The sequence below is a fragment of the Mesocricetus auratus genome, unplaced genomic scaffold, assembly GCF_017639785.1.
Source record: "Mesocricetus auratus isolate SY011 unplaced genomic scaffold, BCM_Maur_2.0 Super-Scaffold_4256, whole genome shotgun sequence".
Taxonomy (NCBI): domain Eukaryota; kingdom Metazoa; phylum Chordata; class Mammalia; order Rodentia; family Cricetidae; genus Mesocricetus; species Mesocricetus auratus.
The window spans coordinates 98,565,709-98,591,962 of NW_024429182.1; the positions used below are offsets into that span (position 1 = coordinate 98,565,709).

The 26,254-nt window shown below is 41.6% G+C and overlaps 1 protein-coding gene across 1 annotated transcript in view; it reads right to left on the reverse strand.

The window, feature by feature from the left end:
• Xrra1 (X-ray radiation resistance associated 1) overlaps positions 1 to 26,254 on the reverse strand; it is a 74,941-nt gene that overhangs the window by 48,351 nt on the left and 336 nt on the right. Inside the window, exons 2-4 of the mRNA XM_013116281.3 lie at positions 23,727 to 23,794; positions 14,337 to 14,434; positions 7,963 to 8,138 (exon numbers count right to left, since the gene is read on the reverse strand). Of these exons, the coding sequence (XP_012971735.3) occupies positions 7,963 to 8,138; positions 14,337 to 14,430 (270 nt within the window). The 5' untranslated portion in view covers positions 14,431 to 14,434; positions 23,727 to 23,794. The remainder of the gene's footprint in view (positions 1 to 7,962; positions 8,139 to 14,336; positions 14,435 to 23,726; positions 23,795 to 26,254) is intronic.

Sequence of the window (26,254 nt, forward strand, 5' to 3'; positions counted from 1 at the left end):
TCTCTCTTTCAGTTTACTGAAAGAGGGTTTACTCCCCCCCTTAATGAGTCTAAGACACAGAAGATGGCTTCTCTGAGGCTCTGTAGTGTGTTTATAATGATGTATGAAATGGATTCAAATCTGTAATCACCAAGCTACACATTTTTGTCTACTGCATGTCATTGTACATAATGAAAAAGTTACGATCTAGTATCAGCTTCAAAATATCTCCTAGCTGAATGCTGCAGAGATCCTTGTCCCACCTATTATGGTCCATCCTGTTTGGTGCCTACTTTGAAAAGACCCACAACAGGCTCAGGAAAGTGGGGAAGCAATTTCGCCTTCCACACCTTCACTTAGTGGGAAGGCAAATAGTAAGTACTTAGCAATGGAATGATTTATTTTATTTTCTTCCCTTTTTTTTAATTTGTTAGAAACAAGTTCGCTTCACATGTCAATCCCAGCTCCCTCTCTTTCCCCTCCCCCTGCCCTTCCCACCAAGCCTCCAGGCCCCCACCCAATCTCTACTCCAATCCCCAGGAAGGGTGAGGCCCTCCATTGAGTATCTCTAGAGTCTGTCATTTCAACCAGGGCAGGCCCTTCTGAAGAGTCCAGGCTGAGAGAGTATCCCTCATTGTGGGATGGGCAGCCAAAGTCCATTTGTATGCCAGGGATAAATACTACCCAAGGCCCCATAGATTACCTAGGCCTCCTCAATGACTGGGAGTCTGGGATCAGTCCCATGCTGTCCACCCAGCCATCAGTCTGGGATCCAAGAGCTCCCCCTTGTTCAGGTCAACTGTTTCTATGGGTTAAACCAGCCCAGTCTTAACCCCTTTGCTCATTAGTTCTCCCTTTCTGTCACTGGATTCCAGGAGTTCAGTTCAGTGTTTAGCTGTGTGTGACTGCCTCTGCTTCCATCAGTCATTGGACGAAGGTTGTGTTTTCCAGACTCTCTGGCAGTGGGATTGTAGGCTGGCACTCCCCTGATTCATGTCTAAAATCCATATATGAGAGAGTACATACCATGTTTCTCTTTTTGTGACTGGGTTACCTCACTCAGGATGGTTTTTCTAGTGCCATCCATTTGCCTGCAAATTTCAAGATTCCATTGTTTTTTTCTGATGAATGGTACTCCATTGTGTAAATGTTTTGCCAGCCCATTCTTTGCCAATTTTCTCATCACTCCTCTCTCTCTGTCACTGAGTTCCTTGGGTTCAGTTCAGTGTTTAACTGTGGGTGTTTGCCTCTGCTTCCATCAGTCACTGGATGAAGGCTCCAGGATGGTTATAGACATCAAGTTCATTATCAGGAATGGGCATTCGGGGTGGTCTCTACACTATTGCTTAGCTTGCCAATTGGTGTCATCCCTTTAGATCACTAGAGGTCTCACTGGTGCCTAATCTGTCTTCTAACCTATGGTTCCCTCTTCCCCCTAACCTACCCCCACCCCCAGTCAACCTTCCTGTTCCCCCATGACCTACTCTCTCTTCCTCTTCTCCCCCTCTCTATTTCCCAGCTCCCCCTCCCCCACCCCTCGCCGTGTTCCCCATCTGTTCAGAGGATCTTGCCTCATTTCTCTTCTCTTGGGTACCATGCATATCTTTTATGTTCTTTCCTGTTTCCCATCCTCTCTGTCATTGGAAGTGCAGACTAGCACTCTCCTAATCCATGTCTAAAATCCATATATGAGTGAATACATACCATGTTCGTCTTTTTGTGACTGGGTTACCTCACTCAGGATGGTTTCTTCCAGTGCTATCTATTTACCTGCGAATTTCAAGATTCCATTGTTTTTTTCTGCTGAGTAATACTCCATTGTGTAAATGTACCACATTTTCTCTATCCACTGTTCAGTTGAGGGGCATCTAGGTTGCTTCCAGGTTCTGCTATGAACATAGTGGAGCAGATGCCCTTGTTGTATGAATTTGCCTCTTTTGGATATAAGCCTAAGAGTGGAGTTACTGGGTCTTCTGGTAGGTTTATTCCCATTTTTCTGAGGAATCTCCATACTGATTTCCAAAGTGGCTGAACAAGCTGGCACTCCCATCAGCAATGGAGGAGTGTTCCCCTTTCACCACATCCTCTCCAGCATAAATTGTCTTCAGTGTTTTTGATTTTAGCCATTCTGATAGGAGTAAGATGGTATCTCAAAGTTGTTTTGATTTGCATTTCCCTGATGGCTAAGGATGTTGAGCACTTTCTTAAGTATCTCTTGGCCATTTTAGCCTCCTCTATTGAGAATTCTCTGTTTAGTTCTGTACTCCACCTTTTAATTGGATCCTTTTGTGTTTTGGAGACTTGCTTCTTGAGTTCTTTGTATATTTTGGAGATTAGCCCTCTGTCAGATGTGGGGTTAGTGAATATCTTTTCCCATTCTGTGGACTGCATTTTTGTCTTGTTGACTGTGTCCTTTGCCTTACAGAAGCTTTTTAGTTTCATGAGGTCCCATTTGTCAATTGTCGATCTCAGTGTCTGTGCCACTGGTGTTATGTTCAGGAAGTGGTCTCCTGTACCAACTCGTTGAAGAGTATCTCCCACTTTCTCTTCTAAAAGTTTCAGTGTGGCTGAATTTATGTTAAGATCTTTGATCCATTTGGACTTAAGTTTTGTACAAGGCAATAAACATGGATCTTCTGCATACCAGTACCCAGTTATGCCAGCACCATTTGTTGAAGATGCTTTCTTTTTTCCATTGTATAGTTTTAGCTTCTTTGTCAAAAATCAAGTGTTCATAGGTGTGTGGGTTAAAATCAGGGTTTTCAATTCGGTTCCATTGGTCAACCTGCCTATTTTTGTGCCAATACCAAGCTGTTTTCAGGACTATAGCTCTATAATAGAGCTTGAAGTCAGGTATGGTGATGCCTCCTGAAGTTCCTTTATTGTATAGGGTTATTTTGGCTATATCCTGGGTCTTTTGTTTTTCCATATAAACTTGAGAATTGTTCTTTCAAGGTCTGTGAAGAATTGTGCTGGGATTTTAATGGGGATTGCATTAAATCTGTATATTGCTTTTGGTAAGACTGCCATTTTCACTATGTTGATCCTACCTCTCCAAGAACATGGGAGATCTTTCAATTTTCTGATGTCTTCTTTAATTACTTTCTTTAACTCAAAGTTCTTGTGAAACAGGTCTTTCACTTGTTTGGTTAGCATTATCCCAAGGTATTTCATGTTGTTTGTGGCTATTGTAAAGGGTAATGTTTCTCTGACTTCTTTCTCAGCCCTTTTATCGTCTGTATATAGTAGGGCTACTGATTTTCTTGAGTTGATCTTGTATCCTGCCACTTTGCTGAAGGTATTTATCAGCTGTAGGAGTTCCCTGGTAGAGTTTTTCAGGTCACTTATGTAAACTGTCATATCATCTGCAAATAGTGAAAATTTGACCTCTTCCTTTCCAATTTGTATCCCTGTGATCTCCTTTTGTTGTCTTATTGCTCTAGCTAGAACTTCAAGGACAATATTGAAAAGGTATGGAGATAGTGGACAGCCTTGTCTCGTTCCTGATTTTAGAAGAATCATGTTGAATTTTTGTCCGTTTAGTTTGATGTTGGCTGTTGGTTTGCTGTATATAGCTTTTATTATGTTTAAGTAAGTTCCTGTTATTCTAGATCTCTCCAAGACCTTTATCATGAAAGGGTGTTAGATTTTGTCAAAAGCTTTTTCAGCATCTAGTGAGATGATCATGTGATTTTGTTTCTCAGCTTGTTTATATGGTGGATTATATTGATAGATTTTTGTATGTTGAACCATCCCTGCATCCCTGAAATGAAGCCTACTTGCTCATGGTGGATGAGTTTTCTGATGTGTTCTTGGATTCAATTTGCCAGTATTTTATTGAGTATTTTTGCATCAATGTTCATGAGGGATATTGGTCTGAAGTTCTTTTTCTTAGTTGTTTCTTTGTGTGGCTTGGGTATCAAGGTTATTGAAGCCTTGTTGAATTCTAGGAATTCTTTAATTTCTTTTTTTTATTTCTTCTTTGACCCAGGAATGGTGCAATTGCACATAATTCAATTTCCATGAATTTGTAGGGTTTCTGCACTTTGTGTTGTTGAATTCTAACTTTAACACATGGTGGTCTGATAAGGTACATGGAGCTACTCCAATTTTTTTGTACCTATTGAGGTTTGATATGTTGCCGAGTATGTGGTCGATTTTTGAGAAGGCTCCATGTGGCGTTGAGAAGAAGGTATATTCTTTTGTGTTTGGATGGAATGTTCTCTATATGTCTGTTAAACCCAATTGTGTCATAACTTCTATTAGTTCCTTTGCTTCTTTGTTAAGTTTATGTCTGGTGGTCCTGTGTAGTGGTGAGAGTGGGGTGTTGAAATCTCCCACTACAAGTGTGTGAGATTTTATGTATGATTTGAGTTTTAGTAATGCTTCTTTTATGAACGTGGATGCCTTTGTATTTAGGGCATAGCTGTTCAGAATTGATACTTCATCTTGGTGTATTTCTCCTGTAATGAGTATTAAATGACATTCATCTCTTTTGATTAATTTTAGTTTAAAGTCTAATTTGTTAGATATTAGGATTGCTACCCCCGTTTGTTTCTTGGGTCCATTTGATTGGAAAATCTTTCCCCAACCCTTAACTCTGAGGTGTTATCTGTCTTTGAAGTTGAGGTGTGTTTCTTGTATGCAGCAGAATGATGGATTCTGTCTTTGAATCAATTCTTTTAGCCTGTGTCTCTTTATGGGTGAATTAAGATCATTAATATTAAGGGATATTAATGACCATTGATTGCTTATTTTTGTTGGAATGATCATTTTAAAGGAGAAATACCAGACCCCATGGGTATGGAAACAGGCAGTCCCAACCTCAGACTTAGAAGGAAGAAACATTTACTTGAGGAAGTGATTTTTCCAATCAACAACCAAGAGCGGAACAGGAGGTAATCCTATGAAGTGAGTAAGGAGTGTGCAGACCTCCTAGGCAGGAGAAAGCATGGTATTTTGGAGAGGTAACCAAGACAAGATTAGAGAGGCAATTGTGAGGCCATTTGGATCCACACTGGTTCTGAACAAGAGTGTGGATTAAGTAGTGGCTGACAGCAGTTTCATAAAAATCAGTATGCCTGACCTCCTTAGAAAGGATAAGAAGACACGCCTTTAATCCCAGCACTTGGGAGGCAGAGGCAGGCGGATTTCTGTGAGTTCGAGGCCAGCCTGGTCTACAGGACAGCCTCTCCAAAACAATACAGAGAATCCCTGTCTGGAAAAACAAACAAACAAACAAAAAAAGAAAGGATAAGAAGACAGAAGAGCCCAATGTGCCAGAAGTTGTTATGACCTTTCCAATAAACATTCATCTACGTCTTCCCTGTTAGAGAACACGGAGGTCATTTCCCTTCCTTGAAGTGGACATGTTCTAAGCTCCAGTCCCAAGAACAAGCCTTAACCTGTCCCAGCCAACTGTCAAGGTCTTGTTCCTCCAACCAATAAGTGGAGATATAGGTCATGCCAATAAGATGCTGGCTGCTGAGAGTAGGAGTGGGTGACAGCTGAAGGATGTCTTTTCTTCTAAAGACAGGCATGGTACAGTGGCAACACCTTCTCTGCCTCTAGATGTTGTCCTCTGTGAGTGCATGATGATCAGGACAAGTCAGCATGCTGAGGACGACAGTGCAGAAAGATGGAAGGACGCTGAGCCTTGGAGATAATATGTAACCATCATGGATTCCAAACAATGCCTCGGGCTTCTGTGTGAAATAAAAGCATTCTAGATTTTATTTACTTTATTATTATTATTATTAACAATGGCTGCAGATGGGTATGTGCACATAGTATGTCATACATGTGAAATTTAGAGGATAACTTTTGGGAGTTGGTTCTCTCCTTCCACCTTTTCTCCTGGGGATTAAACTCAGGTTGTCAGGTTTTGTACAGAAAGCGCTGTACTGAGTCCTCTTGGTGACCCAAAAGAAAAGCATTCTAATTGGTTTGAACTAGTTAGAGAGTTATGTGGTTAGTACAGTAAGGGATGATGGTGACTGGGTTAAGAGTTAGCAGAAGAGATGAAAGGACGATAAACTTGATGACTATTTAATACAAATTTCAGGACTTGGTAAAGGTGGGAGTGTGGACGGGGGAAAGAGGCAAATATAAAGTAGAACCCCAGGTTACAAGCTTGGTGACTGGTTAATTAGTGCCAACATAGAGATAACATTACCCAAAATGATATATTTGGGGGTGAGGTGCCAGTGAACTGAGACGCAGCACAGAGCTCCTGTTACTCTGAAAACATTCTCATTGCTTTCTCTACCCAACACGACAATGCAGGTAACAAACCACGTCATTCTCTCACAACTGCTGGAAATGCTAGGATGTGCAAACAGAGATGTTCAAATACCTCGGAATTTTAAAACTAACTTTATTCTGTGTGCCTGGATGCTTGCCTATGTGCATGTCTGTGCACCTCTTGTGTGCCTGATACCTGTGGAAACAAGAAAAGGTTTCAGATCCCCTGGAGCTAAAGTTACAATGTCTTAAATTTCTATGTATGTGCTGGGAATTGAACCTGGGTCCTCTGGAAGAACAGCCAATATTCTCAATCACTGAGCCATCTCACTAGGCCTCAAGTCCCTCACTTAAAATGTTGTCGTATTTGTTAATAAGCTATATATCTCCTCTTATATACTTCAAATAATAACTGGGTTATTGATAGTAACTAATATAGTACAAATAATATGTAAATAGTTGTTAGACCTTATGGTTTAGAGAATAGTAATATAAAAGTATGCACATGTGTAGTACAGAGAAAAAAATTTGCTTTATTTTGCAAACATTCCAGTTCGTGGTTGTATGAATCTGTGGGTAAGGAATAGTGAATATGCAGGGTCAACTCTATTTGGAACTAAGGGAGGAAAGAGAACACTGAGGTGTGATGTGGTCTGTCCCTCCCCAGCACTGCTGTTTCAGTCCTCTGTACTCCCGGTGAGGAGTGGTCATAATGGTCAAAATAAATCCCACAGCTCTGCAAAACCCTTTCGCTGCTCAACGAGGGGGGTGGAGCCAAGCATGCTCTCTTTCAGCCTCTGAAGCACATCCCTTGAGACTCAGAAGCAGAGTGTGGAATCAAGGGAGGCTGACAGTTCTTCTCGGGAAGCAATGACAACCACACTACTCATTAATATTAATTTACAAAATCTGTCTTTCTTTACAAAGCTCCTGAAGCATTGCATAGAACAGATGTGAAACTATCTGGCTGGTCTCCAATCCAGCACCCCAGCTCTCTCCAGAGAGACTGCCTGCCTCAGGCCTGGCTGGAGTAATACCATGAGCTCCTCCTGCTTCCAGGCAGATGCTAAAACCAAAGGACCAAGGCAGTGGTGGGGGGAGGGGGCACAGGATCTCTCTGGTCCCACTGGCTCCCATCCCAGAGCAGAGCACAGCATGGCACACAGGAATATCTTGCTTCCCCTCGGCACTGACATGGGGTCCTCAGTTTACCCTTTGTTTCTGAAACACTCTTGCCTTTCCAACTCACGTAAGACTTTGCCCTTCATTATGTAGATTCACAGAGATCCAACTGCTTCTGCCTCCCAAGTGTAGGGATTAAAGGTTTGTGCCACCCTATCTGTCCATTTTACATAATATAAAGGTACAGGTTTTAGAGTCAGTAGATCAGGGTTCTAATCCTGGTCCAGTCATTTATTGGCTGTATGGGGGACCTATTTTTCTGGCTCTACAAGTGGCGACAATATAATAAGGGTGGTAATACTGGGCCCAACTCACAGGGTACATGTAAAGGCTTCACACTGTTAAAGGAAATTTCCAGGGTTCTTTCATCATCAGCCACATTCAATCTGCCACCATCACTCTCATAGCATAGCTTGGAATGGGATAGGAGTAGTGGTACCTGGGCAAGACAAGTCCTTGCCCCTATTCAGACTAGGGCAGGGCAGAGGATTCCTCATTCCTTTCCTCCACCTGCCTTAGATAATGCTACCAGAAACTCAGGAATGCATTTACTCTCACCAGAAAAGCCCGGTCCAAGATGTGTCCAAGAACGTCTGCCTGGCTATCCCGCCGAGATACTTTCTTCAACCCAGTCTCGAAGGAAACCTTCTTCAGGTGTTCCTGGCCTTCAGGGGATGCCTTAGCTGCACTCTTCTTCATGCTGCCTTTGCGAGACACTAACCAGTGTCCTCGGCCTGTGGGGAAGATTGGACCAATTTACTCACTACTGCTGGAGGCGTCTGCATACACCCTGTCTCATTTCAGCAGCCACTAAGCTCAGTGAGGGATGATGAAAATGCTTACAATGAGAAAGATGGGATGGCTGCCCAACTCCTTCCTTTATCTCCAAACGTGTGCCTCCTAGGCCTACTGCTCATTTAAGAGGCAAAATTGGACTCTTCCTGTTACGTGATATCCTCTCCAATCCCCCTCAGTATAGAGGATAACTCTCTCGGGTGCTAGCCAGTTATTCTTCTGTTGATTATCTCTTCGGTAAGGCCTGTGTGTGACCTGAATTCCATTTTTCAGCAAAAAGAATATGAGGGCTGGGGATGTAACTCAGTTGACCAAGTGTTTGACTAGCGTGAGTGGAGACCTTGGTTCAACCCGCAGCACTGTATAAAACTGCTTATAGTGGGGCACACCTGTAATCCCAGTACTCAGGAGGCAGAAACAGGAGGATCAGAAGTTCAAGGTCATCCTTGGCTACATAGCAAGTTTGAGGCCAGCCTGGGTTACACTGAACCCTATAACAAAAAAAAAAGATTACGAAATTCATAATAAGTTCATTTAAAAATCATGATGACATTCTATGGTCTACTCTCTTCCACATTAGCAATTAATCTACCTATGGCATTAATTGTATCTGTAATTGTATTATTTATTAATTCATTTATTGTCTACATTCTCTTCTAGAGTAGAAACTCTGTAACAGCAGGGCCTGTCCAACTCATCTTCATGTCCCCATGGCCTGCACAAAGTTTGCCACTGTAACTGCTACTTCATGAATGACTTAGACCCCATAATCTTCTGTTTAGACATTTGTGGACATCTACTTTGCACTGAGAGTGGGGGTTATGAGAATGAACATGACAGAAGCCCTGACCCCCAAAAGTTCAATAATATCTGAGGTGCTGTACAAGTCTAGAGAACTTACCAGCATGAGATAGATCTAATAAGGTGAAGGAATTCACTAGATGAGGAGTGAAACCAGGGCAGTCCAGGCAGAGGGAAGAAGAACAAACAAACAAAAATGCCCAGAAATATAAAGACCTAGATGACAAAGAACAGCATAGATATGGAACTTAGGCTGGGACCACTGGCTCTGGCCTGCAGCAACTCCTATTCCTGCCTCTAGGGCTAGGCCCCACATGTGACCACTATGGCCAGTTCTGCCTGCTCTGGCTTTATATGAGGCACTTCCTGCTGTCCCAACTAGTCAGCTCCCAAATAACTACACAGAGACTTCTTACTAATTATGAAAGCTCAGCCAATAGCTTAGGCTTGTTTCTAACTAGCTCTTATAACATAAATTAACCCATATTTTTATTAATCTGTGTTCTACCATGTGGCTTTTACCTCTGTCCCATTTTGTGTGTCCACCTGTTCATTGTCTGGTTGGCTTCTCCCACATCTCTGCCCTTCTTCCCAAGGTTCTCTCTGCCTCCCAAAATCCTGTTTAGCTACTGGCCATGCAGGTTTTTATTAACCAGTCTAATGGATGAATCTTCATAGTGTACAAAAAGATTATTCCACAGCAGAAAAAGTATGGCTACATAGGCAACAAGGTCTGGCCACGTATTTCCATGTAAAGTTCCTGCTTACTAAGGTAATATATCCTTCTGGGGTCTCTGATGGAGTTGAAGACTAGATAGTCATAGTTATAGTTCTCCTTAGTTATGACAGAAGGTAAATTAGGTACAGAGCTTTGGACTCATCAAGATAGAATATATAATGGGGCATTTTCTCCAAATATTCCAAATACAAATGGACTAGACATTATAAATGTAATTCTTATCTGATAATTGTTCTTTTTATTTATAGTTTTAATTACATTAAAGTTAAACCCTTTCCTTTTTATCTAGACAAAAAGGGAGAAATGTTGTGGAATAATCTTTTTGTACACTGTGAAGATTTGTCACTTAGATTGGCTTAAGAAAAGCTGAATGGCCAGTAGCCATTCAGGACAGGATTTTCAGGACAGAGAGGACACTGGGAAGAAGAAGGGAGGATATGTGAGAGAAGCCAGCCAGATGAGGAACAAGTTGGACACTCAAAATAAGATAGAAGTAAAAGCCACATTTAATTAATGTAGATTAATAAAAATATGGGTTAATTTAAGTTATAAGGAACAGTTAGAAGCAAGTCTAAGTTATCAGCTAAGCTTTCATAATTAGGAATCAGTCTCCATGTGGTTATCTGGGAGCTAGCCAGGAAGTTTGGTATCCCTCCACCAAAGGTAGTGTCCAACCCATAGACTTCAATGCTCCTTGACTCAATCTTCATATCCCTGACTCTTGGAGATAGCAGTCTGAGTTGGGTGAAAACTCAAAGTGGCCAGGAGATCGACTGGAAGGGTCAGGAGAGGCTAACCATGAAAGTGCTGAAACTGGATGGAGCCTGGTAATGGTATAGGCTTTTAACGTCAAGGGGGATCAAGGGAGGACTTTTTGCTTTGTTTTTCTTTTTAAACTCCATAAGAGTTGCAAAAATGCTGTAAATTGCCACACAGCCTTATATGCAGCTTCCCTAATGTTCTGTTCTCATCCTACATAACAGTCACACAATTACTGAACCTGAGCAATTACCACTGATGCAACATCAGCTACTATTGTTAGACCTTCTTTGCATTTTGCCAGTTTTCTGACTAATGCCCTCTTCCTGTCCCAGGATCCCGGCCAGGATCTCATATCACATTCAGCTGGCATGGTTCTCCACTCTTCTTTTTCCTTCTGCAGACTTGATTCTTGTCAGTTAAATATTAAAGTATTTAAAATAAAATGTCCCCCAGTGTGAACTTGTCTGATGCTGTCCCATGTTTAGACCGAGGCTTTGAACTTGACAAGCTACCACAAAAGCAAACTGTGCCTTTCTCTGTGTATCACTTCAGGGAACTTATGAGGTTGTTACACTTTATTTCCAGTGGTGGGGTGACAGGCACATATGCCCACACCCAGCTTTTACATGGCTGCTGGGATGGGTCCCCATGCTTGCTGCAGGTACTCTTCCCCACGAGTCACCTCTCTAGCCCTACAATGCTAATTTTGACCACTCATTCAAAGTGGGGTCTTCCTGATTTCACTACTAAGAAGCTCATATTTTTACCTTTGTTATTAATAACTCTACATCGAAAGTTGTTCAAGTGTATTGTTTCTCATACTTCAACCTATTTTTTTTTCTAGCATCTCAAATTTCTGTGTATCAGCTTTACAGGGTTGTAATAACCAATTGTTCAGATACCATGTTGCTGTGGAAGTATTTTGTAGTTTTAGCTAGTATCTATGGGAGGTGACATTAGTGAGAAAGGTACTTGATGATGTAGGTGGCCCTACCTCACTTAGTTAATTGAAAAACTTAAGGAGCAAAAACAGATTTCTTAGATGAAAAAGAAGTCCTATTTCAAGACTACAATAGGGAAGGGGGGGTGAGGCATAGTGGCAGATGCCTTTAATCTCAGCATTCCAAGGCAAAAGCAGGTAGATTTCTGTGAGTTTAAGGCCAACCTGTCTACATAGTGAGTTCCCAGAGTGTCAGGGCTACCTAGAGAAACTCAGTTTCAAAAAAAAAGAAAGACAATGGGCTGGGATGTAGCTCAGTGGTAGAACTTGTCCACTTGTGCAAAGCACTGAGTTCCATACTCACCATCAGGAAACAAACCAAAACAAACAAACAAACAACCCACTTCAGAATCAGCTCTTCCCCAGGGGTTACCTCAGCCTCTAAAGTCACCTAAGCCAATTCCTATTCTATCTACCCACCTGCTCCATCCATCCATCCATCCATCCATCCATCCATCCTTCCATCCATTCATCCATGTATCTCCTGCTAGCCCTACTTCTTTAAAGAACCCTGACTGACATACTATCCATAAGTGTATTTTACCTGAAAAAATATTACTGCGATATTTGAATAGTGATTTTATATACCCCTATGTCTTCGGTATCCATTAATGAGATTTTTACCACAAGGAAAAGCTATTTCTTCTCTCCCACTTATTTATTGACTTAAATGTTTATTTATATCATTATGGGCTCACGAATGTTTATTGCATGGTTTACAAGCCAATCCTACCATTATTTATTTTCCTAGTTCAGCTGTCCCAGATTTGGCTCTGTCATCTTGCTGCTGTATCCTTTCAATCTGCCCTCTATGTTTTTTTTCTGAGCACTTCTTTACTTTCTGGTGCCACAAGATCACAAGATGTTCAAGACGCAACCTGAATTCTTTTGTCCTTGCCTCGGACCTGTGAACAACTATTTCTCTGGAGAGCTCTTACACCTCTCATTGGAGAATGGTATTTAGAAACCAGGATCCAGGCAACAAGTATATTCTTTTCACTACTGACACTCCCTTGCTCTCAGTGAGTATGTATACCAAACATGCAGATATGCTCCTTCCTCCCTCCCTCCCTCCCTCCCTCCCTCCCTCCCTCCCTCCCTCCCTCCCTCCCTCCCTCTTTTCCTCTTGTGTCTCTGTCTTTGTGTATGTAAGTGTGTGTATGTGGGGGGGATAGAGGAGAGAGATTGAATGAAAGAAAGCATAAATCCATATTGATAGGTGCCTTGGAGCAGTGGTTCTCAGCCTGTGGTTCACGATCCCTCTGGGGATCGAATGGCCTTTTCACAGGGGTTACATACCAGATAACCTACATATCAGATATTTATTATGAGTATTAACAGTAGCAAAATTATAGTTATGAAATAGCAATGAAAATAATTTTATGGTTGTGGGTCACCAAAATATGAGGAACTGTACTAAAGGGTGTCAGCATTCAGAAGGTTGAGAACCGCTGCTTTAGAGGATTCAAACAAGTAGGTGGCCAGGAACAAGGCTTAGATGAAAAGTTAAATCACTCTAGGGAAGCAGGGAGAACAGGGCTGGGATATAGCTCTGTGATAAAGCTCTGGCCTGACATGTGTGAGACCCTGTGATCCTTCCCTAATTACTATGAACCCCAAGAACTGGAGAATAGACTAGAGAAGAGCCAATAAATATCCTATGTATTCAATGGTCCCCTTTATCCAAGTATCCAAGTGTGTGTGTGTGTGTGTGTATGTGTGTGTGTGTGTGAGTGTGCATGTGCATGTGTATGTGTGCTCGTGCATGTGTGTACACACGTTTTCAGTTGCTGTTACTCAACTGTGGCCTAAAAATACTAAGTGGAAAATTCCAGAAATTAATAATTTTAAATAACTTATTCATTGCAGCATATTGATATAATTATTCTATTTACTCTTAGATAACCAGAACACTTTTAACTCTGTATGCTAATCTCATACTATTCCTAATTTATAAATAAACCTCATCAGGTCTATATTTATGAGAAAATACAGTATATACATGTCTATATGTATGTACACACATATGCATATATGGTTTGCAATACATTTTTACCATTGACACTCCATAGTCAATACCTCCCCTGATGAAAAGGGAATGCTTACAGTAGAGTGGGCAACCACCTTTAATCCCAGCACTCCAAAGGCAGAGGTGAGTTCAAGACCAGCCTAGTCTACAAGAGTTGGTTCCAGGACAGCCTCCAAAGCCACAGAGAAACCCGGTCTCGAAAAACAAAAAACAAAACAAAATAAAAAACCAAAAAAAAAAAAAAGGAAAGGTGTACTCCTCTCTTGACCTACTATCCAAAGCAAGAGACCTACCTATCTTCTGGACGGTGTTCCATTTATACCGCTGTGCTCTGCTGAGAAGCCCCTGCTCTAGAGGAGTTTTTAACTAGAGGGCTATTTGAAGAACTACCAGCAAAGTATTAGTGGTTTCACTTATGAGCTGAATGAAGAATGATTACTCATCTAACCAGAGAAATGGGAAGGAAGATACATAACAGACTAAGGGCTCACAGGGTGGTTTGTTGGAAAGAGTGGGAGAAGTGTAGGGCTTCGTGGATTTGAAGGCTTTGGCTAACTGGAATACAGGCTGGAATACTCAGGACAAATCAAAAAGCTTTGTGAAAAGAGCTCTGAAAAGACAGGGCCATGAGTGAAGGAAAGGGGCTGTGGCAGAGATTTAGTGAAAAGCACACTGCAGGAGACTTCCTGGGGCTGCTGCAAAAGTAGGGATGAGAAGGGCTGAGGGGCCCAGGGGACAGTGAGGGAAAGCAGGGCAAGGTAGGGCGGGGTGTGGAGAAGAGGCAACAATCTGAGGGACCATCTCACCTTCTTCCGGCAGCCGAAGGAGACTTTTGGCTGGAAAGCAGTTGTTGAGGCAAGGCTTGCCACTGTCCATTTTGTACATTCCTGAAGACACCATATCCCTGAGAGATAGCAAGGACAGTGGGGAGTCAGAAGAGTGAAAAGGCGCAGGGAGCCCCCCCCCAGTGCCATTCATGAGCTCACTAAGGTCACTGTGTCCTGTACACCTACCTCTGAGGACCAAGAGGATCTGCCTCAGCAATGGGGCTGCTGGGAACAGAGCAGAGGCAGGACCTGGGCTTTCCAGTTCAAATGAGTCCTAACTCAGCAGAATACTAGGTGAGGCTCACACAGATCAGTTCTGTCCTTCCTTGCTGTGTGCCTAAGTGTGTTCCTCCACCCCTCTGAGTCCCAGGGTCCTCACCTGTGGGGGCAATGCTACTACCTTAACAGAGGAATGAGTGGCCTGAATGACAAGGGCTGTTTTCTTTGTTCTGACGGTGTTCAGAGAAAGGAGGCCCACATTTAAGGAAAAGTGATGAACAAACCAAATCTGGACTGGATAAATCTGGTTTGAGGGGTAAACTGAATTTACTGATGGAGAGGAAAATAAACAGTCCAAACAGAAAGAGTCACAGGACTGAGGGTATCACGGTACACAAGAAGAAATGGTCAGACCCAGGAAGGGAAGGCTGTGTGTTTGGGATTCTTTGTCTGCTCCTGGAGGGTGTTTGCTATGAGGGGTAGGGACACTGTGGTTTCATACCGTCTTTCATACTTTTCTCCTAGTCATTCAGTGACCAAGAGACAAATCAACAGTTAGGCTTTACACAAGCCATGACCAAGATGTGCTTGAGAAAGGGAGGTCTGACAAAATGATCCCAGTGAATGAGACTGGGGTGTTGCTCGATAAATAAAAGACCCAGAGACTGATATTGGGGTTCAAGCTTCAAGCTGAAAATCAGAAAAGCAAAGTAGCTGGGCACTAGCTCTCACTCTACCTCATACTGAAAGGCAATCCTGTCTCCACCAAACCTCAGACTGAAGATTCTCCTCAGCATGGCTGGAGAATGAATGCCTTATACTGAGCCCCTTGCTCCTGTCTTATATACCTCCCTAATGCTGGGATTAAAGGCATGTGATCCCACATGCTGAGATCATCTTTGTGTGAGCTGTTTTTCTTTAGAATTGGATCAATCTTGTGTAGATCTGGGTGGCCTTGGACTCACAGAGATAGATCTACCTCTTAATCCTGAGTCCTAGGATTAAAGGTGTGTACCACCATCTCCTAGCTTCTGGCTGCTGGGATTAAAGGTGTGCACCATAACTGCCTGATCTCTATAGCTTGAGGCTGACTTGGCCTTCTGAATCCTCAGGCAAGCTTTAATAAATCATAAATAATATATTACCACACTGGGGACTATTAGTATGGAGTACTGTACCCAACTAGTGTGAGCTGTGAGGGCCTATGTAACCAAACAAAAATAAAGAAAAAAGGAGGGGGGAGCAAAAGAAGAAAGGCAAAACATAAAAACAAAAACAAGAAATAGAAACAAGTCCAGAAACCTATTCTAGAGCAGTAAACAGGAAGGTGGAGGATGCCCAGGGAGTTGTCGGGTAAACCAAGGGACCACAAAGCTTAGGAGAACACCTGAGAGGAGGGGCTGAGAAGTCAGGAAAAGGTACCACTTAAAATAAGTCATAATGAAATAACAGTCAGCATCCAGGAAAAGGCAGATCTAAATACTGACGTATGGAAGAGTGGAGAAAAGGAGGCAGGGCAAAAGGTAAACACAAGAAGGTTTCCAAAGACCTTGGCCGTGAAAGGGAGAAGAGAGGCAAGCACAGTCAAGAGAAAGCAGCCATCAGGGCAGGGACTTTGGGGTGTGCTGTTGTGGAGGATGTCGAGGATGTACTCTCTGGCTCACAGAATGGACAGAGGCAATGCTTTTACTCTAGTCCTGAGTGATATCTTGCTTGTACAAATAAAGCCTGTCTGAAGATCAGAGAATGGAGCTTGCCACTAGCTAACCATAGAGGTCTGGAGGTCTGTACAGACATACAGGAAGTGAGATAGCTGGACAGAAACAGGATATAAGCAGGGAGAAACAGGAACTCATTGTCTGGTCGGCTGAGACATTAAGGAGGTACGGTGTGGTTGTGGCTTGATACTTCTCTCTGATCTCTCAGCATTTAACTCTGTACCTGACTCTGGGTTTTTTATTATCTAGGCCAATTAAGAACTCCATTTACATTTTGGCACCTACATGGCCATACCTTTTAATGGCAGGACAGGGGCAAATTGCTCCATGAGGGCCCCAGTTCAGCTTTGAGATAGCCTCCAGCTACTGTGGGCTCACTCAGTCAAATGGGCCATGCCTAACTCCCTTCTCCTCCCCTCTACCTAGCACCAGTGACTTACACAATCTCTAGAACATTTTTCTTTTAATGGTTTGACTCAGCTTGTATTTAGACTAAGGGACACACTCCCAGACCTCTAGAATTCCCAGAGCCAGCACATCCAGTCCAGCTCACTACTTCAGTCCAAAGCTCATGGCTTCACCCAGCCACGTCCTGGCAATCAGTGCACACAGGTTGCTTCCTTTTCCCCTTTTTCTTTTGTTTGGTTTGTTTGAATTTTTGCTTAGTATCCAAAGGTTGGACAATATTGGAATAAGTCAGACCAGAGCTCCAGTGTCCTTGGACTTGCTTTGGGGGTACACCTATGACACCTGCTGGACAAACATTATCACCACAACTTAAAATTAAAACCATAAGGGTTTAATTTGAGATAATTATTGGATATTTTCACATTTTAAGCTAGTAAATAAATTAATTAATAAAAAATGTTTCTTATAATTTGTTAACTACTGCTACAATAATGGTGGATAATATTACCATCCAGGAATTTTAAAATCTTTTTGCTTCTACCTTGGGTGGAATTTTAAAAGAGGTATTCGATCTACCTGGGTTGTATACACTCTTAGCCATAATTGCTATTAGCTTGGTAATCCATATCATATTCTTAAATAAATGGTTTGATAATACAGCTAAGAATTAGTAACTTATAGAAATGATACAGACTTAGAGAGTGGTAATGAGAACTTAGCAAAAAGGATTCATAAAATGAAAATGACAATAATAATTTGACAAGCAGAATTCACAAGATGTAATATGGTAATGAACTCTTAACAGAAAAAAATGTATTCCATGTCTAAGAGTAATGATAAGCTTACAGATACATTGTTTTGGGAAGGCAATCTGCATGAAATATAAATAATCTCTAAGGATGACAACATTAAATCTCTGGAATCATATGTAAATGATAAGAACAAGAAACTGACTGAATTTAATTGTTGATAGTTTTTACATTTCCAATGGTGCATAGACTATAGACCATAGAAGACCTTCTTAAAACTGATATATTAGGAGTTAAGGTACAAAATAAGAGAATAAAAAAGATTTAACATCACCAGTACCTTTCAGAGTCAGAGATGACTTACCAAAGGTCATATCATCATCATCACCTGCTATGTATTTTGTTAGTATTACTCAAAAGCCACCAAATACTGATCACCCAGGAGGATATACAGAATGCAAATGGGATACTGTATGTATGAAAGATTTAAAAAGTATTAAGGTAGCAGTAGTTTCTTATGGCATGCATTCACCATATGTGAGGCAGTTAGTAAAGGCATGGGCTACAAGAAATAGAATCACTCCAAATAACTGACTTCTATTAGTCTCAGCAGTTCTAGAACGTGGTCCACAGCTGCAGTGGAAGTAATATTAGAGGGAAGAGGCCAAGGCCCTTGAACATCAAGGCAGAATCAAAGGTTATGAGGCTTCCCAAGATCAGATTCTTGGTAAACACTATTATGCAGATACTCAACCTATATACAATAAAAACATCTTGAACCTGTGCCATACAGCAGCCTTGAATGCTTGAGACAAGACTCAAGAACCGGAGAAAAGAAATGAGTCATATACTAAGGTTATACAGGGCCCAAAAGAACCCTTTAGTGACTTTTTGCAAAGATTGACAAATAGGGGTAGCAGATCCAGAAGCTAGACAAGTACTCACTGAATCTCTAGCTTTTAAAAGTGGTAACTTAGAATGCAAAAAGGTGCTTGGGCCCTTAAAGATCAGATCAGCACCAATGAATGAATGGATCTTGCACATAGCCAATGTTGAGTCTTTTGACTATAACACTGAGGCTTGGGTAGGAGAAGTGATCTCCAAAAGAATGAGGAAATATCAAAATACCAAATGCTTTAATTGTGGTAGAATAGGCCATCTGAGAAGAAACTGTAGACACGACATTCCTTGAAATAATGCTTCTTCTGGGAATAACACAACATTCTGGATTGTGTAGAAGATGTGTCAAAGGCTGACACTGAACCAATGAACGTAGATTTGAAAAGAAACAAACAAAGCAACTCTTTACTATTGGGAACCCTCTTGAAGACCCCCCCCCCATGTCAAAAGTGGTCCAGTAATTCCCACTTACTATGGAGGACAATCCTCCCCAGAACAATGAGGAAATCCAGTACCTATTGTAAAAAATCATACTGCTCTGAATGGTAGCATAGCTTTGGATAATGAATCAAAAAATCAAGGAGGAAAAAGAAAATGTATATATTTGGCAGACTGAAGGCCAAAACTAAGAGTACAAATAAATAATGTTATACTCAAAGGATTATGGACACAGGTATTAATGTCACCATTATTACTCCAAATCTTGGCATCCAAGTTGGCCTCAATTAGGGATTGGAACCATATCTCAATCTATAATTACATGGATGACATTTTATTATCTGATTCAAATGTAGATAATTTACAAAGAATGTTTGAAAAAGGAAAGAAAAATTTGCCTTGTTGGGGATTACAAATTGCTCCTGAAAAAAATACAAAGAGGAGATTCTATCAGTTACTTAGGCTATAAAATAGGTTTACAAGAAAAATTAGACCTCAAAAGGTGCAAAATAGGAGAGAATGATTACAAACTTTTAATGACTTTCAGAGATTGCTAGGAGACATTTCCCATCTATGGCACATTATTGTGATAAAACTTAATCAAATGATTCATTTAAACAAAACCTTAGAGGGAGTCAAGGACTTTAATATTCCCAGGGAATTAACAGCTGAAGCTGAGAAAGAATGGGCATTGGTGGGAGACAAATTGCAGATGGCACCTGTGTATTGCATGGATCCAAAGCTTAAGTGCATTCTAATCATATTACTCTCTAAGCATCCCCTGCAGGAATTTTAATGCAGAGGGAAGATACTACCTTAGAATGGATCTTTTTACCATATAAACCAAGTAAAAAATTAAAAACTTATGTTTTAATCTGAGTTGATTCTAAAAGGAAAACTGAGACTGCATCAATTAGCAGAAATAGATCCAGCAGAAATTGTAGTACCTTTAACTAATGATGAAATTGACAAATTATGGGCAGAAAGTGATCCCTGGCAAAGAGCTTGTAGCAATATTTTGGGAGGGGTTAACGGCAAATATCCCAAAAGCAAGAGAATTCTACCTCTAAAGAGAACTAACTGGATCCTTCCTCACATTATAAGGGAAACACCAATAGCTGTAGCTGCTACATTCAATTCTGATGCAAATAAATTATGAAAGGCAGGTTACAAATCAGAAAATTTAAGTAAAGTTGATCTAAGTCCTTATAATTCTGTCCAAAAGTCAGAATTATATGCTATTCTCATGGTGTTAATGTATCATAAAGAACCTCTCAACATATTATTTAACATTTCACCACACTGCCTCAGTTTCTCTCTCTATGAAATATAGACAATAAATGGACCTCATCTATGGAACTGTTTTGATGATCAAATGAGAAGACGCTTGCCAATGGGCTTAGGAGTGTAACCAGCACCTGACTAGCACATATTGACCATTTTCTATCATGACCACAAATAACAGGATGAGAAAGGCTCAGCTATGCTATCACCAAGAAGAAGGAGCAGGTTCAAGGAAGAGAAAATGAGAAAGATGTGTGGCCTTACCCTCTTTGGGAGCCATCAGGAGGAAGGGAATGCCAAGCCCAAAGGAGGGGTTTTCTCCACTGAGGTGAGGAAGGGTCAGGGAAGGAAGGATCCCTCAGGGACAGCTGTACAGGGAAGACACTTCACATATCCTGACTGGCCCATTTGCCTACCACCCAAGGAATAAAAAGAACACAAAGGAAATAATCCTTCACTTCCTGTCAGCTGTACACGCATGTATACATACTGAAATGTATGTACACGCATATATTCGGACAGAAATTGGGAAACAGATATGGTTCTGCCTCCAGGGTCTGATTTGGGCTTTTTAAAAAAAATCAAATTGTTACTGTCTTCAGAATAAATCCTCAAAAGAGGGACTACTCTTAATTACAGTTAAATTTATCACCTGCCACTCAGGAAACAGGAAGTTAAAGAGCTTACAGTGTTCAGGAAAGATGAAGATGAGCTGACAGTAGTAGAGTACTTGCCTGGCATGTGCAAGATCTTCAGCACACACACACACACTGTACACGCACCCACACATGCATACACATGAGAGTGTATTTATCATCTGTATCTGTAAGTCTTTGTCAGAATCTGATGCCAAACCTTGCATAACCTACATAAGTAGCCAAGCATCGCAGATCCAGATCATTGTAGGAGTCGGGCAGGCTATGAGGATGGAGTGGGTGAAGAAAGCTGGATGCCAGAGAGACAGGTTGGAAGGGGAGGAGATGTATGTGAATGTATGTGTGCCTGCCGGAGCAGCTCCTACTCATTCCTCCCCAATTGCTGCTGCCAAGCAGAAATCTTAGTCAATGTTGATAGATCTTCCACTTTTTTTCAAGAGAAGTGGGCTTTTGGTATGAAATCTTATTACTTAAACATGAGCAACTCATCCGTCATTTTGAAACAAGGTATAGGCCAAAGCAAACACATCTGGGAAGATAGTCAACTCCAAGGCTACTGTTGGTTTTCTGTGATGAAAATTCTCTGGCTTTCACAGTAATAAAGTAAGAAATCCTATTCAAAACCAAAGCAAACCAGAAAACAATTACTACTTAGCTTTGCCAAAGCAGCAACAAACACTTGCTGCGGCCTGGAAATGCACAGCTGGGTACTACAATGCAACCTGGACCCTGTCCTGGCTCAGGGCCTTTCTTCTTATCCTATGCTTCTACGGGTCATTTGTTGTGGTGGAATTCCAGCTCATACTGTTGTAGCAGCCTACTCTTCACCATGGCTTTCGTTCATACCCAACCTAGACTGTTGCCACTCTCCCCTGACTGGACCCCTGAGAAAGCCACGGGTCTTAATCATTTGTTTGTTTAGCTGCATTTTGTTTTTGCTATGTTGTAATAGAACTCAGAGCCATAAATACACCAGGCAGGCGCTCTACCCTGAGTCCAAAGCCCATGAGCCTGCTCTCCAAGGCGCTAGGCATCTGTGCCCTAACCTTTCCAGGCTAACCAGCCGTGGGCATTCAGCCTTACAAGTTCATATCGTAACCAGTGTTTCCAGTTTTGTGCTTAGTACTTAATGTTGCTTTAGCATAAAAAAAACCCAAAAAACAAAAAAGACATTCAATTTTACTCTGTCTACCTGGTTGATCTTAGCCATTAAAATTCAGTTCTGGGCCTCCCCTCTCAAAAGTATAGTTTCTTAAATTGTGAACTCCTAGAGATTTTTCCTTAACAGACTTTAGTTTTCAACAAATCTGCTTTTGGGCAGCTTTGGATAATGAGAGTCCTCCCACCACTCCCTCCCAATCTCCCCACCCCCTCCGCTTGATGAGGGCATGGAGTTATTCCCTGAAGAGTGTGACACTGAGGCATGGAGAGTGTGGGAAGAATACATAAAATATGGGAGCAGTGAGGAGGGCTGGGACCAAGGTGTCCTGTGAAAAGGTTTCCTGGGAGTGACAAGTAGGAGAGGTGGGGCTGAAGGAAGAGGGCAATTTGGGAACAAGGAGCTTAACGTTGGGTCTAGTTTTTACTACAAAGCTGGATGGCTGTGGTCGAGAAATTTCCCTCTTTGAGTCCCAGTTTTCCCACACAGAAAATGAAGCTACAAACCCTGCCTGGGAGAACTGTAGTGAGAGTGCAGTGAAGCAATGGGTGGTGTAGACAAAGGACGTCCATCTACACTTTTGCACATGCCGTCCCTCTCAGTCTTCACTGATCTCTCCGGTGGGAAACGGTCATGCTTTTGCTAGATTCTGAGTGTGTTTACTCAGTGCTTAATGTCTCCTTCGTGGTTTCATTGCTTTCGGTCTCCTCCCTCCAAGGGACTATGAACCTCCAAGTTTGAAACACTCCTAATTCATTGCCTTGCATCCATTTGTGGGACCCAGCACATAAGAAGCACCCAAAAGACACGAGTGAGCCAGCCAAAGGGTATGATACCTCTAGGGACCCAAAGCTGTATATGAATCTGATCTCTAATTCCCTCAAGGGAAAGGGCAGTGTGCGTAGTTAATTGTCAGTTTATCCTAACACAGCATCTAGCACCTCGCAGATTCCATAAGTATCTATGGAACAAGTAAGTGAATGCTGGGCTCTCCTTTGGTCCAGTGCGTAGCCTCTGTGTATTCTGATTCCCGAGCTCCGTATCTGTAAAGGGTTGAAGGCTTTTCTCAGGTGGTCCTCTGACATGCCACACTTCTGGAATCATACTCATTTTTGTTATTATTTTGCACTGTAACATGTACTCTTTCTGCTTGCCCTCTCACCAACTTCCCCTGTGCTACAGGGCCTGCGATGACATCATCTATACAAACTCATTCTCTGGTTAGTCTCGTTTTTTTGTTTATTTGTTTGGTTTTTGTCAACTGACACAGACTAGGGTTAGTGTAATCTAGGAAGTGTGAGCATCTTCAGAGAAAATGCCACTATCAGACTGGCCTACGGGCAGGCCTGTGGCACATTTTATGGATTAGTGATTGGTGTGGGAAGGCCCAGGTCTCAGTGGAAAGGTAGCTATGCAATAAAACAAGCCAGTAAGCAGTACTCCTCCATGGTCTCCGCTCCAGTTCCTGCCCTGCTTAGCTCCTGCCTTGGCTTCCCTCACTGGTAAACTGGGATCAGGACACACAAGACAAATAAAGCCCTTCCTCCCCGAGCTGTTTTTGGTCAGTGTTTTATCACAGCAACAAAGGCCACATGAGAATACCCTGGCACCTAGCATGGAGATAGAACTCTCTCTCAAAAAAAAAAAAAAAGAGCAGTTGGTTTGTTTTTCAGGACATATCTATGGTGATCAACCAATCTCTATCAGCTAGGCAAGTGAGTGAGGGTGTACATGAGTAAATCATTGTCTGGAAAATGCTAGAGATGGCAGCTGCTAGAGAAGGATCTAGAAATTCACTAGGACATCAGGGCCTAGTTTCGCATCTGGATAGTACTTACTTGATCTTTAACTTTGGGGATGAGTCTTTGCCTTCCTTTTGTTTTTGTTTCTTTACCTGTTTCTTTACCTGTAAAAGAGATACTGTAAATATTCTTAGCCTATCATATAGAAGTCTTGAACTTTCGTAATTATATCCCACATTTTGGATATATGGAGCCTTATGCTCCAAAATGTGTCTTGTATGAAGGGTGTGGGGGAATAGTAGCATGGAAACAATTCCAAGAAATAGATGGATAAAGCTATGAAGAGAAGACAAAAGGGGGCTAGGAATGTATCTATGATCAAGGCCCTTGGTTTGATTCTGAGTATCACATATGTTCACACATAAAAGACACAGAAACAAAGACATGGACACAGAATTACAAGAGCCATGCTATTACCAGTAGAATGCAGCTGGAAGCATAGATGGGCAAGGGAGGGACCGTTTTTAAGATCGTTCAAATAAAACACATTTCTGCATAATAAAAAGTTGAAAGATAAGACCCAGTTTAGAAAAAATAAATGCCATGCATTTAACACAAAGAACAAATCAAACTCAAATATTAGGACATAAATAATTATAGAAATTCCAACTCAGCATGAGGAATAATAGGTGAGAAGGTATGGATTTACAACTAAAGGGACAAGAAGGAACATAGCTCCTAGGTTGCATTTTCTAGAATGTAACCCTAATAGAAGCAGAAACTTATCTTTATGGTAGAAAAATGAAAGTCCAAGGTCCAGACCTGGGGGTTAATTTCAGCTACTTCTGACTCTCCCTCAAACTTGAAAGCTAATGTCAAGCTGACTTTAGTATCGTCTAGCTCCAACACACGCTTCTTTTGTCTGTCTCTTTCCCACACCTGTGCACCTGCTTCACCCACACCTCGCTCCCACACAGGCACCTATGCTCTCTATTTGCATATGTTTTCTTACTCTATTCCTTTGACCTATTACATGTCTGTCTTTCTTTATCTTGATTCATGCAGTTACCTTCCCTGTACCTCCCTATTTCCAGATCGACCTTCCTTAGGTCCACTTCATTTCTTTTTAAAGTTTATTTATTTTTAATTTATGTATATGAGTGTTCTGCCTACATGTATGCCTGTGAACCCAATGCCCATAGAAGACAAAGGAGGGAACTGGATATCCTGGAACTGGAATTATAGATGGTTGGGCTGGTAACTGAACTGGAATCCTCTGCAAGAATATCAAGTACTCTTAACTGCTGAGCCATCTTTCCAACCTTCGGGCCCATTTCTTTTCTTGGTTTTTTTGAGAGTTTCTCTGTGTAGCCCTGGCTGTCCTGGAACTAGTTCTGGAGACCAGGCTGGTTTCCAACTCACAGAATCTATCTGCCTGTCTCTGCCTCCTGAGTGCTGGAATTAAAGGTGTGCGCCACCACCTCCAGTCATGAGCCTATTCCTTAATGGAGGTACTCTATTACAGTGTATTAGAATGGCCTGGTTTCCTGACTGCGCTCTATCACACCAACCTCAAGCTGAGGCTGAGGCCCTCTAAAGGCAAACCTAGGTCCTAGTAATCTCTTCTTCTCCAGAATTTCAAATAGGGTGTGGCCTACAGAAGATAGACTCCTAATAAATGCTACCCTGACCAAACAGAGTCATAAACAAAATGCTGCAGGAGTACTTTGTTTTGTCTGCAAGGTAGGAAAAAGCAAGGATTGAAGAGGGTTTTGCACAGTGGGTGATACTGGTGCTGAGAAATAAGTTGCAAGGATAATGGCAACAATAAAAAGTTATGAAGCATTCAACTGCAGTGGCCAGGAATTGTTTGACAGAGGGTGAATTCTAATCTGGTATTCTTTAATGATTGCTATTTTCATATGAGCATTAGTTTTGCCAAGACAGATTTCATCTGTTTCATTCAGAGTGACTAGAACAGAACTAAACTACATGCTAAGCATTTCAGAGGCTGGACATGGTAGTGTATGCCTTTAGTTCCAGCACTCAGGAGGCAGAGGAGGGTCTGTCTCTTTAGGTTTGAAGCCAATCTGCCTACATAGTGACCTTCAGGCCAGCCAGAACCTTGTCAGCCAGACCTTGTCTCAGAAAAACAAAATAATGTCTAATGAATTCATTATTTTCTCTACCATCTGTATATTTATGTGAAGTATATGGGTATAAATAATACAATCTGATACGGCATAAAGTAATATTACTGTGCGATAATTCCAAGCCTCCAGAGTAGCAACCAGATCTATTTTCCTTATATGCCTTAGTACAGTGTCAAGGTTTACTGATGCTCAATTTTTTTTCCTCAATCAATATTTGTAAAATAAGAATGCCAATCTGGAAACATGCTTTTAATTAAGCATGTTTAATTAAAAAACTAAAAAATTTGGCTTCAACTGTGTTCTGACCCATGCTCTCTGCCTTTTGGTAAGTTCACTTCCTTGTCTAGACAGCATATTTTGAGACTAGCACAGGATGGATGGATGTAAGTGTTTGTAGGGCACTGCCTGGCAGACAGTATGCACTCAATAAATGACAGTTTTACACGAAACGCTATCAACAGCAAAGTGACT